The 25,490-nt window shown below is 35.4% G+C and overlaps 4 protein-coding genes across 5 annotated transcripts in view; 2 read left to right on the forward strand and 2 right to left on the reverse strand.

The window, feature by feature from the left end:
- Positions 1–266: 266 nt before the first annotated feature.
- Positions 267–1,481, forward strand: LOC143204936 (general odorant-binding protein 28a). Its single transcript, XM_076417897.1, has 6 exons — positions 267–416; positions 595–679; positions 737–825; positions 1,090–1,204; positions 1,262–1,332; positions 1,395–1,481. Exons 1-6 carry the CDS (start codon positions 369–371, stop codon positions 1,413–1,415), a joined length of 429 nt encoding a protein of 142 aa, XP_076274012.1. The 5' UTR covers positions 267–368; the 3' UTR covers positions 1,416–1,481.
- Positions 1,482–1,826: 345 nt separating this feature from the next.
- IntS6 (integrator complex subunit 6) lies at positions 1,827–12,654 on the forward strand. Its single transcript, XM_076417889.1, has 15 exons — positions 1,827–1,975; positions 2,116–2,264; positions 2,320–2,535; positions 2,590–2,709; positions 2,765–3,109; positions 3,168–3,373; positions 3,428–3,574; positions 5,654–5,762; positions 5,821–5,972; positions 6,032–6,262; positions 6,325–6,525; positions 6,585–6,799; positions 9,388–9,599; positions 9,664–9,848; positions 11,745–12,654. Exons 1-15 carry the CDS (start codon positions 1,926–1,928, stop codon positions 12,003–12,005), a joined length of 2,799 nt encoding a protein of 932 aa, XP_076274004.1. The 5' UTR covers positions 1,827–1,925; the 3' UTR covers positions 12,006–12,654.
- Positions 12,655–15,467: 2,813 nt separating this feature from the next.
- Positions 15,468–17,890, reverse strand: M6 (neuronal membrane glycoprotein M6). 2 transcript variants are annotated; one of them, XM_076417896.1, is made up of 6 exons: positions 17,752–17,890; positions 17,226–17,382; positions 17,013–17,172; positions 16,807–16,957; positions 16,599–16,747; positions 15,468–16,545 (listed from the first exon to the last, which is right to left on the reverse strand). In XM_076417896.1, the coding sequence occupies exons 1-6, from the start codon at positions 17,753–17,755 to the stop codon at positions 16,420–16,422; spliced, it is 747 nt and encodes a 248-aa protein (XP_076274011.1). In that variant the 5' UTR covers positions 17,756–17,890; the 3' UTR covers positions 15,468–16,419. The 2 variants fall into 2 exon arrangements, with proteins under 2 accessions (XP_076274011.1, XP_076274010.1); XM_076417895.1 differs by lacking the exon at positions 17,752–17,890 and adding an exon at positions 17,460–17,662.
- Positions 17,891–19,655: 1,765 nt separating this feature from the next.
- The window catches only part of LOC143205275 (G1/S-specific cyclin-D2), a 52,325-nt gene continuing 46,490 nt past the window's right edge, over positions 19,656–25,490 (reverse strand). Inside the window, exon 4 of the mRNA XM_076418472.1 lies at positions 19,656–20,111. Within this exon, the coding sequence (XP_076274587.1) occupies positions 19,801–20,111 (311 nt within the window). The 3' untranslated portion in view covers positions 19,656–19,800. The remainder of the gene's footprint in view (positions 20,112–25,490) is intronic.

A 25,490-nucleotide genomic window follows, 5' to 3' on the forward strand; every position in this document is an offset into this window, starting at 1 on the left:
GCGATATTGTTTCCAGTTTTCCACCAAAATTACACAGGCCAAATCCGGCTCCAACCCTAACACCTATCATTAGCTTTATTTGATTTACTTATAATTCACGGTGGTCCAAGACTTCTCCCCAACATCTCAATTAAAAACGAATCAGATGTACAGCGATGCGCAAAATTAGATACTGCACCCGAATCTACATAGGTAAAAACCTATTATTTTACTTTAATTCGTTCGTATTCAGATGGAAATTCGGTGACCTTCGGCAGGCTCTGCATTTTTATGTATAAAATGGCCTGGCTCTGTGAGAAAATCCATCAATCGAGTCACAATCGTTCATTCAACAGTATTGTTACATATCAAGTTTGCTGCATTACAACATGAAGCATTTAGTGGTCTTCGCTTTGGTGCTAGTAGCTGTTAATGGGGTAAAGAATGTTTTCTTATACTATAATGTTTACTATTTATAAAAGTTATGAATTCATATTCAATCAAAACTGTTCTATATCTAGATAAACAACATAATATTATAACTTCACCAAACATCTAACCAAAAAATCGGAACCCCAATATCATTATCAATACACAATGATTTTTATATTCCAGCTCAGCGAAAGTTTAATTGATGAAATGAAAGAGAAGGTTCAAACATTTGGTTTGGAATGTGCTCAACAGGAGAAGGCGACAGAAGGTAATATATGCATATAATAATATATTATTTAATACCTGACCAATTAATACATTTCAGAGGATATTCAAGCCCTGCTTAAAAAACAAGCACCAGTCACCCATGGCGGAAAGTGCACCATTTTCTGTACGATGAAAAAATTCGATTTGGTACGGCCCTGTATTATTCTATTAATCTCTCAAATCAAATAATCATCTAATTATGGAAAAAATACCAATCACTTGCGCATTCGTCATATTAAAATTGCCAGCACCTTCGTTATTTTTTCGTTAATATGACGAATGCGGCGGTGTATTATATGTACTCCTAGCGCCTCCGCGGAATGTATATAATATAATACAATAAACTTACTAATAGCTACGAGATCCCAGGGCTTTCTTCAAATAATTTTACTGACAATGAAAATATTTTAGATGAAAGAGGATGGATCCTTCGGTCCCGGCGATTTAGACTGGATCGAAAGAGCCAAAGCCGACGATCCGGAATTCATGAATAAACTACTAAGTGTCCAGGTCACATGTGGAAAGAGTATGTAAAACAATATATCTAAATTATGTATTACAATACATTCTTTTGTTTTGACAGTTGAATTAGACTCTGATCCATGTGAGACAGCATTAAATGCCGCAAAATGTGCTAAAGAGGAAGGCACAAAAGTAATTATTATATTTAAGGAATTTATGTCATATCATATTTAACCGATATTTTATTGTTTCAGCTTGGAATTACCAGCATTTAATTTGTTTACCATAAAGAGACCTTGTAATGTTAAATTTTCTGAATAATAAACTAAAGTGCATATGAATGAATTTGTTTTAATTTTAAAACCTAAATTACAATACAGTTTTCTGTCTACAATGACTGCTGTTTCTTAATTGCAACAATAGATGGTGCAAGGGGAAACAGGCTATTGCCAAATGGACCTTACCATAATCAACAACTAAATATCTTCAAAAGTTATTCTTACAATTAATTCTTTTCACTATTTCTAGTATATTATCATAAAATTGATAATTATTGTATAAATGTAATCTACTAAATAGCCTAAGCATGGGTGAAAAGGTAATAAGACATTTCGCATTTTTTTTAGAATCAAGTTTAAATTGTAACACTTGGCAACACAAGAAACTTTGCCTGACATTTCCTAAGTTCCGTTTTTTTGTTGTCAGTTGAAATAAAGTAATCAAGCAAGGAATGTCGTCTATTTATATTTATATGTATATCATTTATTGCTCATGAAAGATACAAAATGACTATAATAGTATTCCTAATCGATACATCAGCTTCGATGTTTCAGAGGTAAGGTTTTTAATATTTGAAAAACATAAAATGAGGTTATGTTGACATATGCGTTGGTAAATGGTTAAAGATACGGCAGACGTACATGGACGTATATCCCGGTATTTGTTTACATTTAAATTTTTTGGAAATTTTATTAGGACTTATATCGGTGGCCGCACTACTTTATTAGACGTAGCTAAATCAGCAGTTGAAACCTTCGTGAAAATAAGGCAAAGGAGTATTGATAGTAGAATAGATAGATATATGTTATTAACATTTGAAGAAAGTCCTAACAATATCAAAGCAGGTAATAGTGAAATGTAATGTAAAGTGATGTCAGTTTAAAATATCCAACATTCTAGGATGGAAAGAGAATTTAGCTACCTTTATGAATGAACTTAAAAACCTTCAGTGTTATTCCATGACCACTATGGGAGTAGCAGTGAAACAAGCATTTGATGTATTAAATATTAATAGGATGACTTCTGGGATAGATACTTATGGCCAGGGAAGATGCCCTTTTTTCTTAGAAACAGCTGTCATTGTTTTAATTACAGATGGTGGTAAATTAACTACAGGTAAATGGTTGAATATGAAGTGAATAAAGAGATAAAGCTAATAAATACTTATAGTTAATGGGGTTCAGGAAGAATTCAATTTACCTATGACTTCTCCCATTCCCGGCTATGAAATGACTAGAGAACCTTTTAGGTGGGACCAAAGACTTTTTGCTTTAGTGTTAAGATTGTCAGGTATGAGAAGTAGTGTCCTGTTTTTAAACATGTAATGACTGATTAATGTTTTTAGGGACACCAGCTGTAGAGAGGGATACTGGTTTAGTTCCTAGTGACAGTAGTCCAATTGATGCAATGTGTGAAGTCACTGGTGGGCGATCATATTGCATTACATCTCACAGAATGTTAAATCAGTGTATAGATAGTTTAGTACAAAAAGTACAAAATGGAGTTGTAATCAACTTTGAAAAGATTGGACCTGATCCCCCTCCTCCCCAGTTTGATAAAGATGAGGCTAAGGATGATAATTTTGATATAGGGGAAAATGACAGAAACCAAGCCAATGTTCCTCAAAATACATTATGGCATAACTGTAGAAAAATGATCTATGTCCCTAAAAACAATAAATACTGTGTTGGTGAGTTTTGCTCTTTTACTTTTTTCTTTTGTCTTACTGTGTTCTATATTAATTTAAGGTTTTTGGCCAATACCGGAATCTTTCTGGCCCGAAGTCACTGCCAGCGTGTTACCACCGAGATCGGCGCATCCAAACGTTAAATTCACTTGTACAAATTCAGAGCCGCTGGTCATAGAAAATCTACCATTCGATAAATATGAACTGGAACCTTCGCCATTAACACAATATATTTTATCAAGGAAACAACCAAAGACCTGTTGGCAGGTTTGTTCTGATTTACGGGCGTTAGTTGTGATTATGAGGCGCGTTATTTTTTAGGTTTTCGTCACCAATAGTTACAAAAATTCTGATGTGGGTCATCCTTTTGGATACCTGAAAGCTAGTACAAACTTAAGTTGTGTGAATCTATTTGTAATGCCATATAATTATCCCGTGCTGCTTCCGCTATTGGACGAACTATTCAAAGTAAGTATAATGATCACCCGTTCAGTGTATATATTATTAAGTGTGTGAAAAAGTAGTCCACGTCACTTTTTCGCGTTAAATATAAATTTCATCGAAATAACTTTTATAAAACAAAATAATCACCATTAAAGGGAACACATTTGCGTCTATATTACCCATAGAAAAGAAATTGACTTCTTCCATAGAAAAGAAATTGACTTCTTCGGAATTGAGTCGCTTATTCAGCGAAAGGGCAACAAACACATGAAAACATATGTTGACTATATGATGAAGGCGTATTTATTTCCCGAATGAACATTTCATTATTTTAATGATTTAGTTTAAAAAATTATGGATTAATATACTAATCAAAAAACTCATAGTTATAAGGTGCATAATTACTAAGTACATAATTTAGGAATATTTCTTTTAATGGTCCAAATGTAAATCTACGCATACTCGGCGTTTATTTAATGAAACAGTTACATTTCTTTATAAGGTCTGCAAATGTAGACTCCGCCATTTAGCGATTTTCTTTCCATTGCGTAAATGAAGTCAATTGGCGTACACTTTAGATTTGACATAGCCCCGTAGGGATTAAATCAGGATTGTTTGGAGGCCAATTTGTCACCTCTCGTGGAGATCAAAAATTTCACGAACTTGTGGTGAAGACGTTGGCACCAAGAATTATTCAGAATCCACCGTAATTGCACATGCTTTTTCATCTTCTTTTTGAAGGTGATAATGAAGCACTGAATGTACCATTGTCTGGTTTAAGTATCTGAATGGCATCATGGGACGGTGATTCTTGCATCAATTAGGTTATGCTTTTGATTGTAATGATGATACATGAGGCAAACGTTCCGCTACCATTTTGATTGCCTATAACTTTGCTCAAAGAAAAGATAAGTAAGTTTGGTTTTCATAAAATGTTTATTTGGTCTTTACATTTTTTTTCTTTTTCGTTATGATTGAACAATTATATTGGCTAAATGGTGACCGCGATTCGCTATGCAACTTTCGGCTCTTTTTAAGGCATTTTTCATGACCTCCTGCAACATCTGAGGCTGAATTTCTTCAATTTCGTGACGAATATTGTCTTTAAGATGTTCAATCGTTTGGAGCTTATTCACATAAACTTTTGATTTTAATAACCCTTCGCGAAGTTCGTCTTCGTGGAAAAACGTCATTCAATTATTGAATTGTTGAATGAACTGTGTGTGCTGTGGCCCCATCATGCTGAAACCGTATGTCCTTTAGTCCTTGCTCTTCCATTTCAACAGACAGCCCTAGGATTGCGTTACTGTACTCAACTCGTTGATGAGGATCTATCGGTAGTGATTTTTGGACTAACTGAATTTTTTACGGAGACATTTTCAAATCAGTTTTCAAAATTCGCGTTTAACTGCGTGCAGAAATATGTAATTGGGAACCACGTCTCCCAACTGATGTTTCTGAAGACCCTGCAATACTATCGCGCACCAGAGCCACATTTTCGGTGTTACGAGACATGCGTTGTCTTCCAGAACGAAGTATGTCTACTGTCGTACCGTTGAAAATTCTCGTGTTAACGATAAATTGTGGTTTTGTGAGGCATTGGAAGATTAGGATATCTTTGACAAAATTTCCGCTAAGTGGCAATAATGGAACGATTATTTTCAATAAATATTGTCACTATTTCTGTTCGTTCTTGTGGCGTATATTTATCCATAATAAAATTTGGATGTCTACACAACACAAGCAGCGGGACTTTTGCCCCACCTGTTATTTGCACATGTAAAGCATCTGCATATTTCCGAATAGAAACTGATTAACACTCTTCACATATTCTACAGTCCATCTTGCAAATATTCATTACCACATTTGGGTTCGATGAAACTAAAACCTAGGAGAGTTACAGCTACACGAGTTACGAGTTAGAGTTACGCTTCCTTTTAAACTACCTAGTTTTTAAACTCGTCAAATAAACTTGATGAAATGATTGTGTATGCAATTATTATTTGAAAAAAAAAATGGTAACAAAACAAGCTTAATCGTAATATCCAAAAAATGTATTGATAGTATTATTTGCAGTAGTATTACACAACAGGCTTTCATTAGATTCACAGGTGGAAGCCGACAAACGAATGGAGGACGGCGTTCCAGAACTACACCAGGACGTTGCCCGCTTATTATGCAGTACCTTTGAAGCGAGCCCTCACCAGAATGGGTACGATCAATCATCTGCTCCGCGATTGTTATTTTGTTTCATTGTTATGTCGTCGCAGGTACGCCGCTGGCCTTGGCACAGACCCTCATACCGGAAAACTCGGAGAACAGCCTAAGCTACTCAGTACAAAATTACCTAAAGCGGGTGAAGAACCAGGCGAAAATCGAGCACGATAAGCTGTGCAGCGAGATCATACAGCGACAAGCGAACGTGAGTGTCGAGGTACCCCGTTCTGTGTTTATACTGTTTCATTTCCTTTGTTTTAACAGGCGAACGGAATGAAAACGAACTTCAACGCCCCAGAACAGATCAGGGTCTTGCCCAAGGTGATCTTAAGGAAAGACCTGATCAGTCACCCCCTCCTCCAGGACCGATTCCAGGCGCAACGGGACCAAATACTAGAACAAAGCAATATTTTCGTTAGCACCTTAGATAAGGAACGGCAAACGGTTAGCTTTAAAAACCCCTTCGATATACCGAGGAATCGTCTGATTCAACAGGTGATTGATAGTCCCAAACGCGCCACGCTTCGCTATCTGTCTGACGATATTCCTCCTTTCAGGTAGTCAGAATGCGGAATAATTTCCTGCAACCGGATTGGATATCTCAGGATCTAGATAGCGCTCATTCCCTGCCCATCTCCCAGATGGGTAACTATCAGGAGTATCTCAAGAAGCAGACGCCGCAGCTTAGAGAGATCGAATCGGCACCCGTGCGTCAACACATGTTCGGCAATCCGTTCAAGATAGATAAGAGGATGATGGTGATTATTCCTGTCGCTTGGTGGTAGCCGGTAAACTGACGCAAGTGTTGCGGTTTCAGGTCGACGAGGCCGACATCGATCTGGTGGGATCCCCGTCGGGGACCAACAGAAACAACAAAAGGCCGAATCCCAACTCGGACGTAGGAAGTCGGTTGCCGGCTAAACGGAAACCAGGTCCTCTGCCGAAGAACTTCAGCGTTCGGAGGCCGAGCATGTCTGACATCACGCCCTTGCCAAGTCCCCCGGTCTCCCCGCAACCTTCGCCTATACCGTGGTAAGTTTGACTAGAATATATTCGTTTTTTCGTTTCGGAAAATGTCTAATAAAAATTTGATGCTAAAAATGTTTAATTTAAAGATGATTGAAGGTCAAATCAAAGCTATGTTTCAAGAGGATGGTCATGATACAACTTAAATAGTTAGACCACGGTAGTGTCGATTACGTTCTTGATAAATATCTACCACTTAACCTCTTCTGTTTTTTTAGAGTTGATAAAATGAAATTCTATATGAATTAGGTGCTTGCATGTGTTCTGATCATTTTTTCACTTTAAAAATTAATTAATCGAAGAAGACTGGTACAATACATGTTGATTAAAATATTTCCTACCATTTTCTACAACTTTCTTTCATCTTTCCGCCGACGATGTTGGTTTGGCAGTGATCTAATAATCGATCCTTTTTTGGCAATTTTTCAGCATTTCAAAGTTATGTGTCCGATCTGATCAAGGGAGTTGCTGCCTTTTTGCTATAATAGCTTTACAGTCTGAATGTTAAGAGTTTGAGCTAGTTTTTTGTCCAATAAGTCTTGCAATTCATTCGTCAAACCAACAGATGGGATATGACAAATGTATCTAACAATTGCTGACCAAATACATGCAAGCACTTAAGAGTACTAACAGTGTAGTTCTGGAACATCGACCTCATAAGAGGTTGTCTGTTTATAAGACATTATATGTTGGAGAGCATATGTTTCTGATATTCTCTTTTTTACATGGACTTATTACACCAAAAAATGGGATGGTAATTTTGGCACCTATTTAGTAAGATGCGCAATACAACAACAAAGTAATACAACTTAAACCATCAAACGAATAATCATCAAATATTAAACAAAGTTATTTATTGTCCAAGAGAATTCTGGCTTGGATCTGTAATCATGTGTTGTTTCACTTTCCAACTGCCTTTTATTTCTATTTTACTCTTGAACAACTTTAGGGAATATTGAAAGCTTTGATTTCCACAAACTATGGGGTCTTTTACACTCTCCAGCAGATAGCTCACCCTGTATACTATATTATGTCTCTCCCAACACGATAGGATTTTAGTGTTATTGAAGCTTAATAACATCATACCGTCGTCAATTTAATGCATGCGATTAAGTGGAATAACGCATATACATATTTTTAGATTTCATATTACAAAAAAAATGCACTCATGTGTTTTATATCAGCCTAATCAAAGCAGAATTGAAAGACATCTTCGCCCCTGGTAAGGTTGACCACATGATCAGTCTCGGAAGTTTATTCGTCAACAAAGAACTCAACACCATAATAATAACACTGCCTCACATATTTTTTTGTTCTATAACATTAAATAAATCGGTTTTTTTTGTCAAATTGTATCTGTTGAATACAAAAACTTAAACGATAACGATTTTTTGTAACACGTACCATTTTAAAGTTATGATAAATTAAAGTACTATTAATAAAAACGAAGATTTGTGTTATTAATTTTATTTCAAAAAAGTAATATATATTTACAAATAGACAGCGAATCAAAATAAGTCAGGTTTATGTGATCAATAGAATAAATGAGTCATATATTCTGAAACAAAATGACGAAATATTAACTATTCCTCTTGTGAACAGTAGAATCATTCTTCATTACAAACCAGCTAACATTTTAGCAATGCATATTCCTTGATAATGCTCTACTATCTGTTATATCCTGGTGAAAGAGTTCATTTTGCTCGTCACTCGCCATTCCAAAATTTGGGAACAAAAATTGAAATGGGTGTAATGTGAGAGAGAAAAATTTCAGCATTTTCATCTTTAAGATCGTTTAAGCATTTATAAATTACTATCTTTAGAGATAACCAAGCCGATAACTTTTTCGCGATAATATTTTCATCGAATTCATCGTTTTTTTGTAAGTTTTCTTATTTGTCGGCCAACAAAAAGGCCTTCTTTTAATTTAGCATCACTTAATTTAGAGAAAACAGTTTCCAAATACAAGAATCCTTCAGATCTCAAGAAGAAACTATTTTTATCCATGGCCTTGACAACATTTTTTCATTAAACCGAGTTTTATATATAAGGGTGGAAGAACACATTTTCTTCTGAAAAGAGGCTTATATTTACCAAACAAAGTCAGTTCTTTTTGGTCAACAACTTTTAAATCAGCACGAACTTTCCAGTTGTATAATTTGTATTTGATTAAGTCTAAAATTCTCATGTTTCATGTTTTCATACGTTTATTTTAAAATCACTGAATATGCAATAGGCACGGAAGGATATCGGCTGCCATTGTGAAGTAATACAGCTGTACTATATACGCTTAAAAACTTTTAAGCGTATATAGAATTCACACTATTATTAAGCAACGTGACGTGTTAGACAACCATATCAATAGACAGTGTTTTAGACATTTTACTTATGTTAGAAAACTTGTGTCACACAGTGTAATCATTAATAGTCAGAGCATGATAAATCAGAAGAATCTATATTAAAATCTGAGTTGCGTATTATATTTTGTATTACCACGATAAGTTGTCTACGGTCAAAAGCCACATTTTATCAATAGTTGCACCGTTGTACCAAAGTAATCCAAGAAACGGTTGGACTAATATATGTTCTTGCAGGTTGAGTTTAACCACGAACGAGAAGGAACTGCCCCGGTTCGAAGAACAACCGAACATAATCACCAACGGCCTCGACAGTCCGTCGTCTAGCGAAAGATCACGGTCTCCGTCACCCACTCTCGAACTGCCCTCGTTCGATCTGAACTACTCCAATTCTAGCGCGTCGAATAGCATACTCCCTATCAGAAATAACATCAGTTATTCTACGGCAGGTAACACGGTTCACCCCTGACCCATACCCGTCGTCGAATCAACAACTTTCTCTTTGGTTTTCAGGCAATACTCATAACGACAACATAACCTTAAATCCGTATAACGATTATTACAACGTCCAGTCTTCGATAGAGAATACCAATAAGGAGATATCACAGATATTGAAGGAGACCAATTACAACCACGTCTCGAACTCCACGACGGAACCGACCAATAATTTCGTGGAGAAAGAAGAGAAGAAACCAGAGGTAAGAACGTGTTAAATTTCTTTTGGTGTTTAATTAGGGATAGTATAATTGAGACATCTCATCGTTTCGCAAGAAATATTAATGAAACATTAGCTATAGCCTATTCAAAGTAGCAGTGAACTCACATCATCAAGATGTATAATGTTTTAATATCAGACAATATTTTCTTTCTCATTTTATTCTAGTTAAAGAGACACAATGTTGTCTGATACGTTCGAACATGTAACCTAGTTAGTGTGCAAAAGTCATTCGGTTGTCAAATGTCTGCAAAATTCATCAAGACATAACTACAGGTTATAAACCGGCTAACGTTGTATTGACGCTTTATTTGTTTTGATAGATTTCAAATTGCTGCTTAACATTTGTGATTACTCTATTTGAAAATGCCGAGACCAAATAAATAGTCAGTCAGAAACAGAAAACACATTATGTTAAATAAACTAAAATACGTAAAAATGTCAAATTTAAATGCGGCAACATTGCGGTGTTTTAACGTCATAACTTGAGATGACGTGAGTTCACTGCTACTTTGAATATACAATATGTCGTATATCAGCGAAGTCAATCTGAGCAAATGATAATAATCAAAAGGAACCAAGTCTCGTGGATATGTAAGAATTTACTTAATATCTTCCACACGACAGTTTGTAACTATTCCATATTAATTAGGTTTAGCTAGCCCAGGTTTTCTTTTGTTGTGAATTGTCAGAAAACTATTCTGCTTGCTTTTAAGCAAAAAAAAAACGCTAGTGAATCAATTTTCAATTGTTTTTTCAGTGCATCTAAAAAAAGCCATATTGTCATTGACCAACTGTTGATTCATTAACTCGCAACTCATTCGCTAATTCTTTATGCGTTTGAGCTAAAATGATACACCTTAATGTTTCGAATTCGTAATCTTGGAACTTATTTAGCTACGCGGGCCTTCTTTGATATTTGCAGCAAAACCTCCAGTTTTGGATCACTGGTATAAACATCATGGAACAGCATCTATAAATGTTTGACATTCGATTTCGACTTTACTTGTATAATTAAAAATAGTGGTACCGTCAGCATTGGAGAGTTCATATTTCAACATTCAAAAACACTTTTCTGTTACCTGTTTAATCACTATTGACTATATATTTTTATCAAAATTGACACAGCTGACGTAAGAAGTCATAAGACTAATCTCAGTTAGATTAGCAAGCATGCTTTATAAGAACGTATCCTACTTTATTTTGTATATACATACTTTTCATTTTTACATAATATAAAAATATTCTTGATTATTACACCCAACCAATTATTACAACTTCATTTCATAAAAAAATCAATTGTTGGCCTGTTGAGTTGTTAGGAGAGAAAACAATGTCGCAAATGAAATACAATTTATTTCCTCTCTTCTTTGCGTAGATTAATGTACAAAGATGAGTTTCTTTATTTAAACGAATAATATAAAAATTTATAGAATTACAGATGTTAAATCGATACGTAGTGGTGAAAGAATTATGAATTGGATGGAAATGATTTACAAAATTGTTTGTCTGGTTTAGCCAATATTTATTCCATCATCAGGCCCGACTGATGATTATACACACGACATATAAGAATTCTACTGTTATTGATTCTTGATACTTTTTCTTCCTTCTTAATTTTGATTAAATCTTGACTATCTTGACTGTTTCTTTTGCTGTCATTTTACTGTTTCTGATCTTGGTTCGTAACTCTTTAGTTGTAATGCTGTTGCAAATTCTGATGTTCCGTTCTTAGTTCTTGAATTCTAATTATTTTGCCAATTCAGTTTTTCTATACAAAAGAAAAGACATTACAATTTTCGTAAACTCGAAATTAAACAATTTTCGCAAGTGAAAATAAACGTAATTACGTCTCAACATCGCCCTTTATTCTTTTCAGATAATCAAGAACGAAGTCAACAAGGAGGAGATAGACAATCAGAACTTCGAGATTAGGAAAAACCTGAACCGTTTAGTGCGCAAGCCGGGTAAAAACTTCACGGAACTCTTCGACGGTCTGAAGACGCTGAAAGGTGATGTGGACGCGCAGGTCGAGATAGTGAAACTGGTCATTAAGGAGAGTTTACGGTTCAAGAGACAACAGCTCGCCAAGATGCTGGAAGACCACATACAAAGCATGATGACAGTCGAGAACAAGTGACAAAGTGTTTTTTATTTTAACGCATCGCGGTGTGCGATGACATAAACATTTTCGGGTTCGAAACGAGTGGTAGATTTCGTATAGAATACGAATTTACGCTAGCAAATTTGAATTGGGGCCGTTTGGAATTCGAATTTTATAAGCTGTTCCAGCTGCCAATTGTTCTGTTGTTATTTTTACACGGCCACCCTGGAAAAATATCATGTTGTATAATTTTATTATAACAGTGATGTACAAATGATTTTTGTTTTCTCTCGCACGGCTTACTTTGACCCAACAGAGTTCTCACTGTGTGCAATAGTTGTACCGTTTTATCGTCGTTATATTTTTATATAATTTATGATCGAAAATGTATGTATATTATATTTGCATTTGTACATTGCCTCCCTCTCCACCCGTCCACCTGAGACAGCGATTCGACGGGTGGTGATTGTCGGAAATCGTTACGTGTCAATTTATCATTATAATTGTTTTAGGATAAAAAAAAGTAAAACGATAAAAACTAGGTGAAGAGTCCCCCGTTCTACCCCCTTCCCCCACCTCTTGTACATATATAAATCAAATTTTGTATAGTAAAGAACAAATATTTTAAATTATTGTTTTTAATAATTCTTAATTATAAGTACTTTAATATAAAATGATGAATGACGTTCGATTGTTTATTTTTATGCGTTACCCTACCATAAATTTTACAATAACAAAATCCGGCCGTAAGACAAATCATTCTACAAAAAAGGTACTGAAAATTTAGGAGCAACTCCGGACCGAACGTGTAGCTGCTGAAGGAAAGTAAAAATTTTGAAGAAAGAGGAAATTTTGCCTGAAAGTTGTTTATTATCAGGCCTATAAATTAATTTTAAAAGATTTACAACAGATGGTGTTACTGTATATTAGACAGCAGTGGGTATATTTATAACCAACTACGTGTTGAATTTACAGGAAATCGATAAAGTCCCTATCCCATTGCTCCAGAAAGTTTCATACCTCGGTCACCAGTTCGACCGCAGATTTTAATGGTCAGCCCAAATACAGCATGCCATTTGCAAAGAAAATGGCGTTGTACAGCATACTATTTCGACTACTCTACAGAAAAAGTAAACTTCCAATCCCACAAAAAGCGACGCTGTATAAAATGCTAGTCCGTCCAGCCTGTCTCAACGGAGCACAGGTGTGGTACAGGTATGTCTCTGAGAGACAACTTGAACTACAAGTGTCCCAATCCAAAAAAGTTCGCGCGTTACTCAATGCCCCATGGTTTATGAGGAACGTCAATACACACCTCCAATCAGGCATCCCATTTGTGAAAAATTTCATAAAAATACTCCACAGTCCCAGTCGTAACCCAGGGTCTCTGTCACCCGCAAAACAACCATACCCCGAACCCGAAGCGAAATCAGCCGAAGGCCATTTGGTTCTAGCTGGTCAATCTGGTGCAAGAAAAAAAAAAGAATTTACAAGAGTAAATCGCATTCGTGGGATGTTTTGCTTTTTTAGTTCAATTTAAAAAAGGCAAGCTGAAAGTCATCGAATGCTACGTGAAGCTTACATGCTCCATCGATTTCAACACGTGAATACTGGTTTCATCATTTTAAAAATCGTGATTTTGAGACCGAAGACACAGAGTGTTCTGGACATTTCAAGATCATCAATGGGGATCGCTATCGACTACAATTGATGTGTTTGAGCTCAACACTGCACGAAAAACGGCTGGAATACGAACAACCATTAATGACCATGAATTACCATAACAAAAAACAACTTTACCCAATCAACAAATTAGCGCTCTACAATAAAAATGTTGGTCCTCGCAATCGAAGAAAAGATTATTCTCAGTTTTGATCTCCAATTCGTCAAAAAGTTAGGCAAAAATAAATAATAATCGCACGGAGAAAAAACTGGACTATAAGGTGGGTGCAGAAAAACTCACGGTTAAAATTTGTATGTTTTTACAACTCTTTCGATATACCTGCCATTATATATAATCATGGAGAAACAAAACACATTTTTAACATGTTTACAAGGCTCTATCCGTTGTCCAGTAGATTTAATTGGTTTCTTAATGTAGTATTTTGTCCATTTGTCCACTTTTTAAATGAAGTTCATAGTGTTTTGCCTTATAGCCAACACGTCACAGCCAAATTTAAGCTCAGTTTCTAGAAACGTAAATAAAATCCAATTATCTTTCATCTACATTTTTATTATTTTTAAATTCGTAGTATATTGCCAATAATAAAAAAAATTGCTGATGATATCTGGTAATATCATCGAAATATTTTATTCCGCATGTAATATTCGTAGTGTCTTAAGTAGTAAAACATGTAACATAAAGGTTTAGCATCGATTTTTAATACTATAGAAGGTACGAAATGTGAAACCATTAATTTACTTCAAAATACAATTTTAAAGAAAGAACTTTTGAAAGGCGATACAAAACGACACTGGGGATTTAAGTCTATTAGAACATAAACCAAACTACCTATGTCTCATCACCACCATTTAGTCTTAACAAATTCGCGAGATATAACATATATAACGTCTTGTCAGCACCTATAAATTGAATGTTTTTTTGTTACAAAACTGAGTGAAATTAATATTTCTATTGACTGAATAGTAGATCCGAGACGTTAAGATAACTGAATGCACAAATCAGTAACATCAGGAAGAGTTAACGTACAGGGATTTTCAGTAATGGCGAGTCAATAGATTCAGTTATTCAGTATGATACATCAGAAAAACTCTATTGATCTATACTATTTTGAAATGAAACGACAAGAACCTACACAAGGCCCGATAGGTAGCAATGCACCCACAAAAATTACTATTTGGTGCGGATTTTTCGAACAGAGCTTTCTCATAGTCAAATGTTCATGCAATATAAAACCAACACGTTCTTTTGATATCTTTACGATATTAGGTAACTCACGAAACTCCACGATCATTCAAAACGATTTTGTGGATGTTTTCTGGTGCTACCACCTCATTTAGACGCCCACTGCGTTCTGCATCATCGTTGTCTCTACGGCGACATTTGAAGTCAGCAAATCAACATTTTATTGTTGTTTCTGATCGAGCAGAGTCGTTATAACACTTTTCAAGCCACTGCTTCACCCGAACGGCATTTTTCCCATTAAAAAACGGTGTAAAATTAAAACATGTAGTGTCAGTCTTGCACAGTAACTCACAAACTTATGATTAGAATATCATGAAATTTTAACAGCTCTTTTTTGAAGTTAGTACTAAAACTGAAGAAGCGATGAATGCAATAAAACTAGCGCCATCTATGTGTTAGGCCCGGGACGTTTCAGTCCATGTATTACACGAGCCTTTTAATTTAAAAACAATCGAATTCAACAGGGTTTTTCTCGAGATTGTGGATATTTTTAGGTCGATCCTGATAATGCGTTATCACGATAAACGGGGACTCGGATGATGGACGGGTAAAAACAATGAAAACACACACCATTTTCTATAAATATTTTATTATCAAAGTTTACAAAAGTATACAAACCAGCTACCACATAACCACGGAAATGGTCCAACTATAACTATACCAGGTCTTGGCAGTATTCGGTCTCGAAAAGGTTCCCCGATAAAATATACAAGAATATAAACGAGAAATACGGAATGACAACAACCGAGTGGTTCGAAATAGCTGGACTGTCCAATAACATGACTCATTTGTTTCAACATACTAGATAATCGAAGCATACATTAAATACCTGTGGATATAACATATTAAAGGTGCGTGCTCGAATCCTAACACTAATTAAAAATATAAACAAACTATAGTTAGTTATAACGAGATTTAAAACTAAATTAAACTTCGACGTGTTTAAAGGTACGAATTGTTAGTTAAAGGTACGTGAATGTGTGAGAATTTACGTTAGGAATGTTTGTTTAAATGTACTGGACGGAGAATGCAGAACTAAACCTAAATGATCGCGAGAAAATCACCGGGAATCATTTCCTTCTATTTACTTTGTTATAATAAACATACAAGTAAAAAAATATAAATAATTTGTATAGATCACATCTATACCGTTAGCAACTAGGCTATTTCCATTACATCACAAGTATTATATACTTTTTTTTCTTGTTTGGCATGGGAAGAATACATTATTTTCTACGTACAATTCAGAATTGTACAAAAACCATAATTTCCATAATGAATCAGGTTCCATTCCGATTCCAAAATTAACCAAAGTGAATTTGTGCCACTGTTATAACAATTGTCTGTATAAAACTAATATTTATCTATATACAAAAATATATCCAGGAAATTCATACATCCGATATATCTATTGAATCACTTTATTTATTGTTTTGTATAGATTAAATTTTACTATTGAGCAACTGACAAGTCGTTCTGGTCAAACAAGTATCTCTCGGCCATATGAATTTCCTGGGCTGTATCCTAGAACTTATCTTTGCCCGCCAGTAGGTCGGCATCGCCCAACATTTGCATGTCCTGGAACTGAAGGAATTTCTCCTGATTTCTGATATGTGCATAATTGGCTGATAGACACATTAAATAATGAACCTGAAAAGTCACTAGTGTAGCCTCTTAATGGTGACATTAAAAAAAGTACTTACCAAGCTTAAAATAATCAGTACTGCAGATACAGAAGCTAATATAAACATAATCTCCACTTTTTCAACGTAATCTTTACAGAAAGCCTTAATACTACTCTCTCCAGAAACTTTCATGTGCTCTTGTCTGGTACCAGTTGGAAACAAGAAATCTAAAATGGATTTTCGTCATTGCATTGAAGTCAAACTAACAAAATACAAAATCACTCACAAAATTGTGTTAAATCAATATCATCCTGAAGTGAGGCGACTCTTGGATTCTCACACATATTCCAGAAGACAGTAAAAACAAATGTAACTATCACCAGGAAACAAAACATAAGCAACCATATGATTTGTAAAATATATGTAATTCCCATAAACTGAAAGGGTATTGTTGAAAAATGAACACTATGTGATAACACAAAATATACATACTATTGCACAACTAATTCTTCCTGTTACTCTTGATCCCCATCCCCTGTAAACCTTATGTCTTGTAGCTCCAGTTGCTAAAAATCCAACAGTTAATACCATAAGGCCAAGTGCTCCCATACAGGCCCCTATCAACACAAATATCAAGTTCACTGTATTTATCCTGAAAGAAATTAATTAGGCCATATGTCTATACACCTACACATGAACGTTTACCATGACAATTGTATGCTGAATACCTCGTTGAACATTGAAAGTGTCAGTGTTGAACCTCTGTACATAGTGCTACAAAAAATTGTAACACCTAAGGCACACATAATGGTAGCGATCAAAGTGGCATAAGGAATGCGCGTAACGCATTTTTCGCAACAACCTGAAAAACAACATTTCAAAAACATTTTGCACTTGCCGAATTCGAATGGGAAAGTATATGAATCCCATGCTTGATACCTCTCTGATCATCGATAGATTCTAAATATGTTTGCACTGACTGAAGACTTTCTCTAGATTCACTAAACACTGAATCCAGATTAGTCTCCAATACTGGTTGCAACCGGTAGTTACTACGATAAGTCATATTTAACCCGCACGATGTAACAAATATATTAATAAGACTTGTTGCACCTGACGCATCCGCAAATAACACAACAATAAAAGGTTAATCACCACAATTACAGATAACCAGTAGATAAGCCACACCTTGAGATTAGATAGTAATTTGCAAAAAAAAATGTTAACTCACCCATATCGATATTGATAAATTTTCAGTCGTTCAAGATATGAATTAAATACAGTTTCATTGATTAGTTGCTAAACATCGTTGCACTTTCACTCGTTATTTCCACAACAAAAGTCAAAACGGCGCAACTGTCATCGAAATGTTTTGTTCTTCTAGGGAATTTTATTTTTCTACCATATACCCATAGTGTTTATATAGTTGCATACCATTAAATAAATTTTTTATTTTTATTATATTGATCAAATAATGTTTTAATTTAGTTTATGTTAGATAACAAAACTTTATAAGAAATTGAATGCGTAATAATATAACCGAAATAGAATTAAAAAAATTTACTTAGAAAATATTTTTAATGAACGTTATTATGAAAGTTAATAACTGGATATGAAGATATGGACTGATATGAAGTACAAAATTTCTTACTGACATTAACAAAATAACATTTCTTGTTTTTCTGGAATTTAACATATATGATTCTGGGAACAACTTGCCATCTTGAAAGAACTTGGACCAGAAAGATTTATTACAGTTAATAGTTTTATGCAGTTTAAATTAACCCCTAATAAAAACGTTAACATCTAAAAGAAACTTTAAACAGGCACAAGATGTACATCAGTTTCAAATTGAAATGAAAATGAATTTTATATTTACAAGGAGACAATATTTAAGCAACAAGACAAGGCATTTCAATGATTATGTCAGTTACAAAAGCAATATTCTTTTTTATTTCAATGATATTTTGATTTATCTTAGTTGAATTTTTAATAAAGAACCAAGTAATAATTTACGGGGAGTATTAGAATATATTTCTATATATAAAATATGTTGGGTTCATTTGATTTGAGAATATGTTGATTTTAGTATGTTATCTATGGATAAATAATTCAGAACTTAGTCATAAGTGTCTTTTGTTTTACATATCGTAGTAGAGATTAAAAATAAAGCATTTTCCCATCCAAAATAAAATAGTCCCCTATTAAAAGGCATAAATTTTATCAAACGTTTATTATGAAAACTTTACATATTATACACACTATACTTCAAATAAATACTGTTACATATTCATACAAAAACTTTGGTTTTCTATGTTTGCTTGCAAACATAAACTATTATAGAATAAACAATTGTTTATCAATAATAATCTAAGTTAAGTAACACACCTTAAGGTTAAATATATCATAAAAATATACAAAAAAAATACAATACTAAAGACTAGATAACAAAAACCATTCAATAACCAAAAACTAAATTCTAGAAAATGTTTCGAACCAAAACGAAAAATAAAAATTGGAGAGGTGCGGAATGAGAATTTTGACGGTTTTTGAGCGCTTCTTTTCCTTACATAAAATTTAAGTTAAATCACAGTAGACGCATTTCGGGATGGATGAACTGGTCGATAATTATTATACTTTGTACGGTGGTTGTTAAAACACTAATTTCGTATTCAGAACCAGCTTTCATAACATTTCAAGGAATACTTGATATTAACTACCGCTACTTTGTTTACTTATTTATTCTGGAGATCGATTAATCCACCATTCACGGACATTATAGCTAAATGGCTTAAATATATATCATTATATACGTACGACATACGAGAGATCAAAGTTGGCTTAAACTAAACGTAAAAAATCGTCGTCTTACACTTAGTACATAGCACACTGTGGTTCGAAAAGGAACCGTATAAATGTATGTACAAGTAATATTCATATAAAAATAAATTTTTTAATTATTTTAACGCTAACAACATTGTAATTAATAACGAAATATCGGGTGTAAAGCAGGCTAAAACATTATTTCAAAGAAAAAACTTTTAAAACACATGCTTGGAATCATGCATCGATTTACACCCTTGGCAGTGATCAACAAACGCTGAGCTCGTCGAAGGTGTTCCCGCTGTACCCGATAAATGTTTCTAATGCCCATCAACAACATAACTGTACAGGACTTGGACGCCATCGACGAGCTCAACACGTCAGGGGCCAAATAAACGTACAGTCAACAACGAAAGGATTAAAGGCGGCCTTTGATTTATAGCTAGGACTTCTGCCATCAGAAATAAACGCTCTCCACCTCGGTGGGGGTCTCTGGTTGTCCGTAACCGGGACTCTCGTAACCGGCGGGTTCGTGCTTGGCGCCTGGTTGTTCCAGGGACGGAGGTTCGCTGCCGCTGGGACTGGCGACTTTCTCCACCACGTTATCCACGACGTTGATTAGAGTCTCGATGGTTTCCACGTTGACGTTCAACATCTGGCAGATGTCCTTCACCGCGACTATTTGGCAGGGTAGCTTCAGGCCTCTGATGGCCGAGCTGAGACAGGCGGCTGCTATCACAGAGGGCGGTGTTCTGATAAGGGTGGGTTCTGGAACAAAAAATGTATAATTAATAAAATCTCGTGATATAAACAAGACCAGTAGTATATTTGTAAACAGTGGTGCGTAACGAGAAGAAAATAAAAGAACACGGAAGGAACAGCAAGACGAAGCATCTGTCCGCGAGGTTAATGACGTACGAACCCGAAGGTACCGTCCTAGCACCGTCGACGGTCGAGGAAAACGAAAGACAGAAGGTGCATAAGGGCGTTAGCGAGCAACAGGTGGATAGAAATGGGTGAAGTACGGATATTAGATAAAAAAATAATATAGAAATCGTTCGGATCGGCTTTTTGACCAACTGGCGATCAAGGGGTGCATTTTATATGGCGCAGGTGGATGTTGGGTGAACCTGGGGGGAGGGGACACAGTTTTTTTGGTTGAGACATTCGTCAACGATAAGGCGGAGATATTTTACGACCTACAAATGTCTAGTATTGGTCAAAGACATATTAATGGTTTATAAATCAAAAATTCATTATAAAATAATATGAGGATTAAAAAAAATATTCCTACATCCCTTTACATTTTGACTCAATAGTTTTCAGTTGGGTTTCGTTTATCCGGTTACGAGACTGATTGTTTATTTGAAACGAGATGTTTGGGTCATAGTTTTCAATTTATCGTTGCCAGTATATCATCGAAAATTGAATGTGGTTGATCATAGTGTAAATCGATGAAATTGTATCAAATATCATCAATATCTACTGATATATCTGCATAATGAACATCATTAATTTATTGAGCTCGGGAACTCATGATATCTCTCAAGATCAGTTCAACGGATTTGAAAGACTGTTGTGCGCTTTCAGATGACATCATCATCGTGATCGTGTTCCACCATGACATTTCCACCACAATTCATCAATACATTGCAAAACATTACATAGATAAATTAAATAATTAAATCTCGGTTTGGAATCGATGTCGCATCCCACATACAACCCTGACCTGACATCATCTGATTACCATTTATTTCTCACGGTTTGCAAAATTATTTAAATCTCTAGACTCTTGCGAATTGTCCTATATTTAAGTGTTGGTTTAGGTCATTACTGTGAAATTTGTTTCAGTATCCGGGAGACAGAGACTCAGAAACTCAGACCATTCGAAATTATATATAGCTTTTTATATATAAATTGGAAAAGTTAAGAATGCTAGATTTTTAAAAATAAGATTCTTAATATTCTATGGAGACAATTTAGACAATCTAAATGCTTCAAGAAGATAGCAAAAAACAGCTTTAACAACTTGACATTCGATTTTATAAAGAAGTACTCGATTTTATTAAAAAAAAATTAGTAGAGTAGAATTTAGCACTCGCTCACTTGGCGATAGATGGTCAATACTGGTTCTGCGAATGTGTGTTTGAGTATCGTGTCACTCTAGTTTGCGAAAAAAGTCATAGATGACGTCAAATGTACTGCCAAATGCGGTTTGTAAAAATGTAAAGTTCGTTTTAAACTCGGAGACAAAAATTTATTAAAATTTTATTAAAAAGAGACAAAATAGCATCTGATGCGTCGGTACATGCCACTGAACCAGTCTATAAAATTCGATCTGTACTGGTACTAGTTAAGCCTGCAGTCGAATGTCTTCGAAATTCTTTAAAACATTAGTGACAATATTAGGTTATACATCGGCAAACGTAAACCAACAATCAAAGTTGATGCGCCAACCTAGCGATTTGCTGACGTCATACATTTTGATGGCGTACGTTGGCTGTTTCATTGGATAGACTATTGACTATAGATTAAAATCAGACAATATTTTCCTCCTAATTTTGTTCTAGTTAAAAAGAGATACAATGCTGCTTGACACGTTCGAGCAAAAGTTCGAGCCGACCGTCTGCAAAACTTCTCAAAACATTAGTGTTAATAATTACAGGTTATAAATCGTTGTAAATACTGTTGGAAAGTGCTAATTTGCTTGTTTTGTTTTTGTAAATTATATTTGGTAGCATTATTTTTATTTCATTATTTAATTTTGATTAGTATTTTGTTATAAGACAAAGCCATAATGAACTAAAATTCAAAGTTGATGCGACATCGCGACCTTTTGACGTCATAAATTTAGATGACGCAAGTTCACTGTTTTATTGAACAGACTATATATTACTCGATTAATGGTATCGGATAATTCACCTATTCCCAAAAGAAGCGCCACAGGTAGAGCACTACTAGGTAGAGGTACTTTTTATTTTAATAGAACCATGAATGCATTCAAAGATAAAGAGCTTAGTAGATCGATTCCTAGAGCCAAAAAGTCCAATAGCCTATAGGATAAACTTCGCTCGTCTAATCTCGCAACGTAATTAACCAAGATTCGGCCGATTTCAACCGGTCAAGACGAAAAGGAGGAAAGACAAGTAACGAAAACAAAAGAGCATCGGCGTCGCATCGAAGGTGGCGATCAACCGATCGGGGGGTTCGTTCATGTCGCGGAGCAATTTAACCGGGACATCTTGATCGGCAATTACCCTACAGGCAGGTGGCGGACATAAGGCAGGTAGTACCACGTGGTGATAGAGGCGCGGTACCGCGTCCGGTGCGATGCGTGCACCTTGCGTCGTCACACTCGCGAGATCTGACGTCGATTAACGACGGGAGAAAGGTGGATGGACGGACGGATGATGACCGGCGGGCATCTGTCGTTTCGCCGACCGGGGGATGAAAAAAATGAGGTTAAGAATCGTCATTCGGTCGAAATTCCGATGTTGTCGGTTTTATCGGGCACCTTCCCGTCCGAAATGAGTAGGGGCTATTTCTGGAGAATTCTAAACGGTAAACTTCGGTAGTTTCCCCCTAACTCTGCGAGGTTGACATTTACAAGTGATTGAGAAGTAGAATCCAACGAACTACAACAGCCATTTTGGATTTGACCCATGCATTGGTGGGAGCCATGTTTTGTAAGGTTAAAAATGTTGTTAATAGTTTTTTTTGTACTGTTCATATTTAGATTATAAATGGTAGGCACTAGGGTAAATCATCTATAAATATTGTTAAAGAATCTACTATACCACTTTTAATCTGAACAAACATATGAGGACATTCCATCCAGGTGCTTATCCATTCAATTTTTATTTTTGTTTTGCAGACTGGATTCGACTTTAGACCAAATTTATTATATTTAAGTATAGTTGACCATGCAGGTAAAAATAAAGATAAATATGACTCGATGTCCTTTATGTGAGTATATCTCATCAAAATTACAGCTAGTTGATCATATAGTCAGTTCACGGTGTTAAAATTGAACAAGAAACATTGAAGAAGTTCTCGAAGAAGGAAGAAGTTGTAGAAGTAGGCTCGTTTGAAGATTTTCAAGGCTGGAGATTTCTATTTTAGTAAAAATATTACCACTTCTAAATTCGAGCATCAGGAATATATCAGAGGGCTGGAGATGAGAGTTATTAAAACACATAAAAATATAATTGCAGTCAAACCATCTGCTAAAATTCCAATGGATGCTATGTTGGATGAAAACTGAGCTAATTTAAGTAGTGGCAATTTGAATTCGACAGGTACAAAACGTAAAAGGAACGTTACAAGTGTTGAAGCATAGTAACAACTGGCAACGTTGCAAATTCAAACCCTTGTACGCGTGCGGGGATTCTCCAGAACTAGACTCTGATCCCGAAACGTAACGGCCACCGTCACGTCAGAATTAAGAACGAGGTAAACAAAAGCAAAAGGTCTTAGTTATCGATGACCCTTGCATCGAGTTTGAAGGAATTTCCAACGGGGCAAACAAGGAACTGAATATAGGGGCGGTGGAAACGTTACGTTCCACCTGGTACGCCCGAGGTCAAAGACAAAGCGCCTCGAGAATTCCTGAAGGAGTTGGTCGAACTCCCTAAGCACTCTTGATTTCTCCTATTGAGCACTCGATCGTTTTCAGGCATCGTTCGATCGATCGAAGCCATTCGGAAGGTGCTTTTAAACAGAAAAAAACTATAATGACGGATTAATTAATCAAATTCAATATCCTCGCGACATTTGCCATCTGGCGGACTCACCGTGATCCCAAATGCCGTGCGGCTATACCGACGAAAAGAAAACCACCAGCGCGTAAAAGAAACAAAAAGGGAACAGAAGGTCCTCAAACGTATGCATCCCGATAATTACAATCAAGTGTCGTGGTATATCCGGACCCTTTTCTTCTGGTATATTGAATTACATCACTATCGTCTTACGCATTCGCCAAAATGCCGATAATCTCGACCACCAAAAAAGTGTAATATCAATTAGATCATCGCGAGGTCTCGAGTTGGAATAAGCGATGACTAACTGGCCCCCCCGTCTGATTAGATACAGATTCTCGTCCGATCGATGAATGAAAAATCGGCCGAATATTTAACACGAGCGTGAGAAACGACGAAAATATCACTTTCGTACGTTGGCGACAGGAAAAAAAACCGCTGAATGAAATAGTGAAAACGACGTGCCCCTCAATGGACGAATTTTTGCGAGTGCGTGTGTCCTTGCGGGCGCTGGTCCGATCTTCGCCGCGACTAGGAGGCACGTGGACGATGATATAAAACGTTCACGTCGGATTTTTAAGAATTTCCACTTGGGTTATGTGAAATGTATCCGAATTAACATATTGCGGGAGGGTCAAGCAATTTTTTCAAGGATAACGCGATTATTTTTTTTTATTAATCCGTCTGATGTCACATTATTCGTTGTACGATTTGTATTCCTCTTTTTCACAATTATTTGTAATAATTTCGTTGATCTGACTGGATTTTACCATTATATGACTTAATAACAAATCATAAAAATTAAATATTAATATTTTCATTTCAATACAATAAAGAATGCTTAAGAATTGTGTCAAATTGACTGGATTTAACCAGCATAATAATCTCGTGGTGAATAATGAACAATTCCAAGAAATGCTGATACTGCTATAGCTAGAAATCAATAAAACTAGCCAACTCGGTTTGATTATTGTGATGTTTTGGTCCCTGGACAAGAAAATAAATAATAAGAACTGTGTTAATTTGACTTGATTTAATTAAAAGAAATGATCTTTCAACAATCAATGAATGTTTCTGGTGTTTTTATGAACAAATATCAATAAAATAAAAGTTAATTTGATATTTCTTAGTTCTCCTCTTATCGTCTTATAAGCACGTTACCTGTGATCTCTTAAACTTTTCGAAAAAGTATACATTAAGACAATTAAGACATCAATTTGGCTTCCGTATATAATAAACACAGAACAGCAGAAACGAATGCATAGATTAGTCAACCAAATTAACAAAAAATTAAACGATAAAAAATATTGCTCCACTGCGTTTCTCGATATTTCTCAGGCCTTCGACAAGGTGTGGCACACTGGACTACATGTTAAATTGAAAAAGCTTT

Source organism: Rhynchophorus ferrugineus, unplaced genomic scaffold, assembly GCF_030347505.1.
Source record: "Rhynchophorus ferrugineus isolate W39M unplaced genomic scaffold, kcgeb_rfMv2 rfM11, whole genome shotgun sequence".
In the NCBI taxonomy this organism is placed as follows: Eukaryota; Metazoa; Arthropoda; class Insecta; order Coleoptera; family Curculionidae; genus Rhynchophorus; species Rhynchophorus ferrugineus.

Bases quoted from the DNA above. Each gene is read 5' to 3' on its own strand.
- LOC143204936 (XM_076417897.1), top strand. From the start codon at position 369: ATGAAGCATTTAGTGGTCTTCGCTTTGGTGCTAGTAGCTGTTAATGGG. The intron at 417-594 runs GTAAAGAATGTT...TTTATATTCCAG, and splicing joins TGCTAGTAGCTGTTAATGGG to CTCAGCGAAAGTTTAATTGA. The intron at 680-736 runs GTAATATATGCA...AATACATTTCAG, and splicing joins ACAGGAGAAGGCGACAGAAG to AGGATATTCAAGCCCTGCTT.
- M6 (XM_076417895.1), bottom strand. From the start codon at position 17,586: ATGACTTATCGTAGTAACTACCGGTTGCAACCAGTATTGGAGACTAAT. The intron at 17,173-17,225 runs GTAAACGTTCAT...AATTTCTTTCAG, and splicing joins TTCAGCATACAATTGTCATG to GATAAATACAGTGAACTTGA. The intron at 16,958-17,012 runs GTATGTATATTT...ATACCCTTTCAG, and splicing joins GAAGAATTAGTTGTGCAATA to TTTATGGGAATTACATATAT.
- IntS6 (XM_076417889.1), top strand. From the start codon at position 1,926: ATGACTATAATAGTATTCCTAATCGATACATCAGCTTCGATGTTTCAG. The intron at 1,976-2,115 runs GTAAGGTTTTTA...AAATTTTATTAG, and splicing joins TCAGCTTCGATGTTTCAGAG to GACTTATATCGGTGGCCGCA. The intron at 6,526-6,584 runs GTGATTATTCCT...TTGCGGTTTCAG, and splicing joins AGATAGATAAGAGGATGATG to GTCGACGAGGCCGACATCGA.